Source organism: Solanum lycopersicum, chromosome 2 (assembly GCF_036512215.1).
Source record: "Solanum lycopersicum chromosome 2, SLM_r2.1".
NCBI classification, from domain to species: domain Eukaryota; kingdom Viridiplantae; phylum Streptophyta; class Magnoliopsida; order Solanales; family Solanaceae; genus Solanum; species Solanum lycopersicum.
This window is the reverse complement of record NC_090801.1, coordinates 67,391,003-67,398,700: the sequence shown is the minus strand read 5'-3', so window position 1 is coordinate 67,398,700 and position 7,698 is coordinate 67,391,003. Positions and strand designations below refer to the sequence as shown.

The following is a 7,698-nucleotide window of genomic DNA, read 5'->3' as shown; positions in this document are numbered from 1 at the left end:
TGGCTCTTTGCTTATTAGGGAGAAGAGGAAAACCAATTCAGTAACGGAGATAAGTCATAAGCATCTTTTTCTTCCTTTTTTACAATGCCTATTACTTAGTTTATTTCGCTCATATTGTTATATTGATGTTTTTTTGTTTTTTTGAAAAATCATACTCGATTACACTATTTTTGATTTGAGAGTCAATCAAAAATAATCTTTCTAAATAAAGATAAGAATAATGTATATCTTTTACAGATTTTACTTGTAAAGTTATATCGAATACCCTAAGATTAACATGAATAACCATAAAAAGGTATGGAGTTGTACTATATCAAAATTCAATGTCTTCTTCAACGATTCACTTATCTACTTATGTCTTATTAGACCTTAATCTATTGATTGTTTTGCAATTTTGTTTTATTTCTTGTCTTATGGATTTCATAGAGGGGTTGTTTGATTTGAATACTAGTTATGCTGGAATATGTTGTATAGGGATTAGTTGTTTGTTTGGTTTGTCATATTTAAATTAATATTTATTATTTATTTTTTTTGAGAATAAGTTGTTGGTTGTTTACAAAAATACCCTCACCTTATTTAGTTTTTTTTTTTTGTACAAGATTTAGTTATTCATTCTTACAAATAAAAATTACCTCTTATTTAGCTTAAATATTTTTTTTGTGTGTATTGCCATGATTATGTCGTATATATTAAAATTTAAATGTTCATCTCATTTAACTTAAACTTTCATCTTATTTAGCTTTAAAATAAAATATTCATCTTATTTAACATAAAAATAAGATTCTTTCATCTTATTTAGCGTAAAAATAACTTTCATCTTATTTAGCTTAAAAATAATTTCATTCTAAGTTTATTAAAGTATAAAAAAATTTATAACTAAAGTTATCTAAATTTTAGTTATAGATAAATATAATTTTAAGTGAGTAATAAACTATTTAATGAAAAATATGTAATTTAGTAGTGGAATGAACATTGTAAGAGAAATCAAAATATAAAAACATAATAATTATGCAAATAAATTCAACTTATAATATATCCATAAATAAAAATTGTATTTATAAAAATGTATTTTTTTAATAGAAGCATATATTTATCATAAAAACAAGGGATAATGCCCAAGTACCCCCTCAACCTATGCCCGAAATCCCAGAGACACACTTATACTATACTAAGGTCCTATTACCCCCCTGAACTTATTTTATTAATAATTTTTTACACCTTTTCGGCCTACGTGGCACTATCTTGTGGGTCCAACGATGGTTGACTTTTTTTTTCAAACTAGTGCCACGTAGGCAAAAAAGGGGTAGAAAATTACTTATAAAATAAGTTCAGGGGGGTAATAGGACATTAGTATAGTATAAGTGTGTCTCTGGGATTTCGGGCATAGGTTGAGGGGGTACTTGGGTATTTTCCCTAAAAACAACAAATAATTAAGATTGTGAATGTTATTATAAATGTTGTTAAAAATTATGTTAATATGTATAAATGTAAAAGTAGTGCATAAAAGAGAGTTTATGGGGATATTTCTGTTAATTTACACACTTTACCCCAAAATAATTTATCCCGAGATTACTATACCACCCCCACTGAGCAATAACTTATCTCAAGACTAATGATTAATCCTGAGATATGTTATTTCTACCTTTGCTTTGCAACCAAACAATGAATTAAAGTCCACTAAAAAGTTATTCTAAAATTAATTAATCTTATCCATAACACCAAATGACCCCTAATAGTGCTTAATGGTCAATGAATTTTGAGGTCTAATTTTCAAGAAATTTTTCTATTCAAAAATTGAAGGGTTACGTTGAATTATATTTTTCCCGAAATTGAACATGTTCGACATTCTGCAATTTGAATACATTAGGAAAGTAATTAATAATGGTCACTTATATGAAATTCTGTGACTCCAAAAGAAGATTAAGGCTAATAATATAACAAAAATGTATAAACATTCCTTAATACCTAATTATATATATGCATAACATGATTGGTGTACTTAATTACTAGAAAATAGATTTTTTTAAAAAATTAAAAAGAGTTAATATCATATATAGGGGTGTATATTTTTTGGGACATACGTGTCGTGTCTTAATCTATATTACTCCTAGTAGATCTTTTGAATTTTGGGAAGGCCAAAAAAGGTCTAAATATGCTATTGGATTTTGGGAAATGGGTTATGTGTGTATTTGTCAATAGTTGAGGAATAATATGTTGGTAAAATGTGTTGATTAATTGATGGCTAACAAACACAAAACTATACATTGTTAGCAAGACAATATATACATATAGTACGTATAGAGGTGGTATAACATTCTAGTAATTGATGGCTAACAAACACAAAGCTATACATTGTTCATGAATCATGCATGCTGTAAAACTTGGCTATATCTGTATTTATTTTAATTTTTTGATTAAAAAAAAAAGCATATGTTAAATATGCAAATATATTTGGAATGACAGATTTGGTCAAAAAACAAAATGTCAATAGCTCTATTATGTGGAAAGAGACCAATACCATGCTAAAACACAAGCTATGTATATATATTATTAAATAATAATACATAAGACATATGGTTTGCATCTTCTTTTTTTTTTCCAACATCAAATTAAATACATCATCCCAATTCCCAAACAGCGATATATGCATAAAGATCTATTTATTAGGAGAAAATAAAAAAAAATTGATTTTATAGCTATATCATAAATTTATCCACATATGTTATTATATAGGGAAAATATCCAAGTACCCCCTCAACCTATGTACGAAATCCCAGAGATACACTTATACTATACTAAGGTCCTATTACCCTCCTGAACTTATTTTATATGTAATTTTCTACCCCTTTTTAGCCTACGTGACACTAGTCTAAAAAAGAAGTCAACCATCGTTGGGCCTACAAGATAGTGCCACGTAAGCTAAAAAGGGGTAAAAAATTATTAATAAAATAAGTTCAAGGGGGTAATAGGACCTTAATATAGTATAAGTGTGTCTCTGAAATTTCGGGCATAGGTTGAGGGGGTACTTGGGCATTATCCCTATTATATAGGCTAGAGTTACAAAAATCACAACAGATATCGTAATCTTGAGTTTTATATAAAAAAGTTTGAAACTTCAAAATATATAGTGGTTGATTTTTTTAAAGGTAAGATCGAAAAATTGATTAATGTTGAAGGTAATTAACTTATGACATCGATTCTTGCTATTAAACCACTCACAGTGATAAGTCTTTTGGGTATTACTTAAACAGCTTTCCTAAATTTATGAAAGGCACAGAAAACTGATTTAAATTTCCAATCTGATTTTGGAACATATATATTCCAGATATCAATCTTGATTTGACTCTTGTTTTCCTTAAATGACCATATATAATTATCACATTCACGTGACATTGTGGCAAGTGCAATTTAGGACCACATAAAAATAATAATTCAATACACAATTTGAGCATACAATTTATGTCACAATTCATTAAATAATTAAGGACCAATATATAAACATAAGGATTAAATACATATTCGTCAAATTGTTTTTTAAAACAGGAGTCGTCGGTTCAGATGTTTTAGAGATTTGAGCTACTCACTAGACTACTTAATTAACATAGAAAGTTAGTTCAATGAACTTAATATATATATATATACACACACTATATCATAAATATATCATAAATTTATCCACGTGTGTCATTATGAGAGAGTCAAAGTCAACACACACGCTCCAAATGGTGAAGATTATTGGTACACGATGTAGTCAAAGTCAAACGAAAAATCTAAGACCCATCTTACATTTTAGGCGTGGTTCATTGAAACTAAATACAGATGAATATAACCATTTTAATATGGTAAAAAAGTTTTGTATATTCCTTAATTTTCGATTTAGAACAGATAGTTAATAAAGTGCCTTATATTTTTTTTTGGAAGAATTATATATAATAGCAAACTAATAACCTAAAATAGATGGAGTAACTAGGGTTTGATTTAATTGAGCTCCATAGTAAATGTTTGCAAAAAAATTGTCAAGCGTCTCTCTCCCAAATATCTCGCTCGCCACTCTCCTCCAATCTCTTGCTCGCTTCCTCACTTTTTATACAAACACAAGTATATAAAAAAAAATTTAATTGTATAAAGCAGAAAAAATTGTATAAATACATATAATTTTGTTCCCCTCTCTCCCCTCTTCTAGATCTCGCTCGCCACTCTCCCAAATCTCGATCGCCACCGTCGCCTTTCTCACTTATACAAACAGAAGCGAAATGTATAAATTGTGTTTCTGTTTGTATAAAGTGTGAGAAAATTGTATATACACATGCAAGTACATATATTTTCGTCCTCTACACTTATAGTTATACAATAAAAATACTCATCTGCCCAGTTTCTTTTGCCTTTCTCTCTTTCTTGTTTTATACAATTTTCAAATTGTATCTAATTTATCTCTTTCTCGTTTTATACAATTCGATTCAATTGTATATTCCTTGTCAAGTCTCTTTTGTCTTTCTCTCTTTCTCATTTTATACAAATTCAAATTGTATATAATCGTTCTATACACTTATAATAATACAATTTGTTTTGTATACTTCATTTTTATACAGTTCTGTGCTCAATTGTCTTTCTCTTTCTTGTTTTATACACTTTGTTTTATATAATTTGCTTCAACGCTATATGTATAGCGAATTATACAGTTTCTATATTTGCTATGGAGCGCAATTATGCAAACTTTGTTATAGCATACAAATATAAATTTTTTATTTGCTATATGTGAAAGTTGCCCTATTTTTTTTGTTACATAAATTATTAAGATATATCCTTTTTATGGACGGAAGTGAAAAAATTGATTTTAAATTTATATTGTTGATTATTAATTTTTTTATTACAATAAAATTTATATAGAAGTATATTTAATATTCTCATGTGTGATTTTTTTTTTTACTTTTCAATTTAACGGTTAATTTGTATTTTTAGTAGTTCATCATATACTATGATAAAAATAACTTTTAGCAGTAATGAATAGACACATAAAAAAGAGTGCTAAAGTTTTTACCGGCATTAGTTAAAGTGTCATTAGATCCAATGTCGCTAAAGCTTTTAGGGACATATAAAAAGTGTTAATTACCGCTACAAGTATATATATAGCAGTGATTGCTAATTAATTGCCGCTAAAACTTAATTTTTTATGTAGTGATATTTGTATCATTGTCTGAGTTTTGCTCTTCTTTTTTTTGGTTCTATAGTGTGAAATATGAATAAATATAAAGAAAGAAATGATGAATGAAATAAAAGAGATAGGTAACAAAATGACACATTCAAATTATTGGTATTCATTAACCCTATAGTTAGCTAGCTAATAGAAGTCAATTTATTCCAGTTCAAAGATTATCATAACTTAGAATCAAATCAAATGAAACACTCAGATTATACTCTCGATAGCTATAAAAGAAGTTGATTTTGGATATTCATCAAATTCACTAATCATGTTAATTAAATACAAATCATCATACAGAACCATAATCAATCACTTGTACTGTACCAAATCTTTTTCTTCAAAATTAAAAGCATTTTGAACATACACGTACCATCTGACTAATTAATTACTTAGTTCCATTATGAACGCTTTTATTTTTCAGAAAATAAAACCTCCATTATATAAGTTTACTGCATAATCAGTTCCGTAAGAACAATTAGCAGTAGCTGCTTGATTTTGAATTGCCACCTTCAACTCATCATCTATGTTCCACAACCCATCCATCGGAAAATTCTCCGTCCATGTGTCTGAAATAGTTGTCACTGGTGGCAACTCAACCGGATCCTCATCGTTATTATAATTAATACTGAACATGTTATCGTCATCGCTCTTGATCATGATCACTTCTTCTGCTTGAGGTGACATGTCCGTTGTGGATACGTTTGTATAATTTTGCTGTGTTTGGTTTCTCATCTGCCTCAGAATTCTCTTTTTATCTTGCTTTACAGGAACTTTTACTTTTGTCTTGAAATGTGTTCTCCAGTAATTTTTTATCTCGTTATCTGTCCTTCCAGGCAAGTAACGTGCTATTGTTGACCATCTATACATTACCATATCATCAACGAATTAATCATCAAACGAACCAAAGGAAAATTTAAATATCCTAGAAAGAATTGATCTACTTACTTGTTGCCCCACAAAGCATGTAATTCAATAATAATCCCTTCCTCTTGAGGTGTTATGTGACCTCTTTTAAGTCCAGGCCTCAAGTAATTCACCCATCTTAGTCTACAACTCTTCCCAGTCCTGTTCAATCCTGAACGATCGAACGAACGAACATTCATATTTTGTAACAACTTAAAAACGTCGTATCAAAACATAAAGAAATAAAATTCAATATTTATAATTAATACCTGCACAACGAGATACAGAACTCCATCTTCCCTCACCATGCAAATTAACATACTCAGAGAGAAGCTTATCCTCTTCAGGAGTCCAAGGTCCTTTTCTCCATCCTTGTTCATCAGTATTAACACCCCAACCCATCATTCCTCTAACCATTTTTTTTGGTTAATGAAGTAATAAAATTGCTAAGTAACTTTCACTAATTAAATCTTCTTGATTTACTAATTAGTAATATGTTGTCTCCTGTTTGTATGACAGAATTAGTCACAGGCTACTCTACCATATATATACTCTCATCACCCTGTCAATTTACCGTCTTTTTTAATGCATTAATCTGACCTCACTAACTTTAAAAGCACTAGCGATACTGATTTCACGCTCTATAATTAACAATAATTTAATTATAATATTAATAAAATGATTTTTACTCAGATAATTACTTAGTATTAAAAATTCATTTTAAATTATAAATTTTAAAATTTTTTTTATTTGAATTAAATTTTATGTTAAGTCAGATAGTATCATATAATTATTTTTATTACCAAATCTTTCGTTACACCTCGTGATATCTGCCATGTGTTATCCCATGGTGCACCTCACATGATTATTAACCTACTAGTGAGAAACAAGTGTGCCTTGGAAATCTTATTAGAACCGTACCAACAAAGATAATTAAGGACAAATATTCCTTGATATATGATAAGTATATATTTGGATTTAGCATTAGCAATTCCGTAACAGAATTTAACTGCATGCATGCTTCAATTATACACTGATTAACTTATATATATCGACAGTATTATAAAAAAATTTAACTCATTTAAATATGTCGTAATCGATAGTTTTGTAGCAAAAGAGAACATGCTCTTTTTTCCATTATTATGATTTATAGTATATGCTTATGTGTATTATTTATTAATAATCTAATAACATAATAACGTTTATTTTACACTATCAATATATAAAAGTTAAATTCGAAAGCCTAATGACCTCGGACTAAGCCGTGAAAAAATTGAAGTTAGTGCTTGGTTGTTGGCATGTTCCCTTGAAAATGGCTTATTAACCAATGCTTTTGTAACAAATGTTGATGTGCGTAAGCCTCGGCCGTAAGTTTTAAACATAATTAATTAAGTACTAATAATGCAGCTAGCAGCCTTAATTAATATTTTAAGCAGAGAAGATCGAAGCTTCTGGGGTTGTAATTTGGGGATAATGGCGCATTAGAATAAGTAAAAAAGGACAGGTTAATGAGTCATAAGTTGGACACGTAGTGAACCTACGATGTCAAGTAGCATTTCTAGTATTTTAAGGAATTGTTTAATTGGCTAAACACA

General features: G+C 28.8%; 1 protein-coding gene across 1 annotated transcript; it reads right to left on the bottom strand.

Moving 5' to 3' along the window:
* Window positions 1–5,440: 5,440 nt before the first annotated feature.
* On the bottom strand, window positions 5,441–6,686 carry LOC101261580 (MYB-like transcription factor EOBI). Its single transcript, XM_004233610.5, has 3 exons — window positions 6,373–6,686; window positions 6,146–6,275; window positions 5,441–6,059 (listed from the first exon to the last, which is right to left on the bottom strand). Exons 1-3 carry the CDS (start codon window positions 6,518–6,520, stop codon window positions 5,618–5,620), a joined length of 720 nt encoding a protein of 239 aa, XP_004233658.3. The 5' UTR covers window positions 6,521–6,686; the 3' UTR covers window positions 5,441–5,617.
* Between the last annotated feature and the right edge of the window lie 1,012 nt (window positions 6,687–7,698).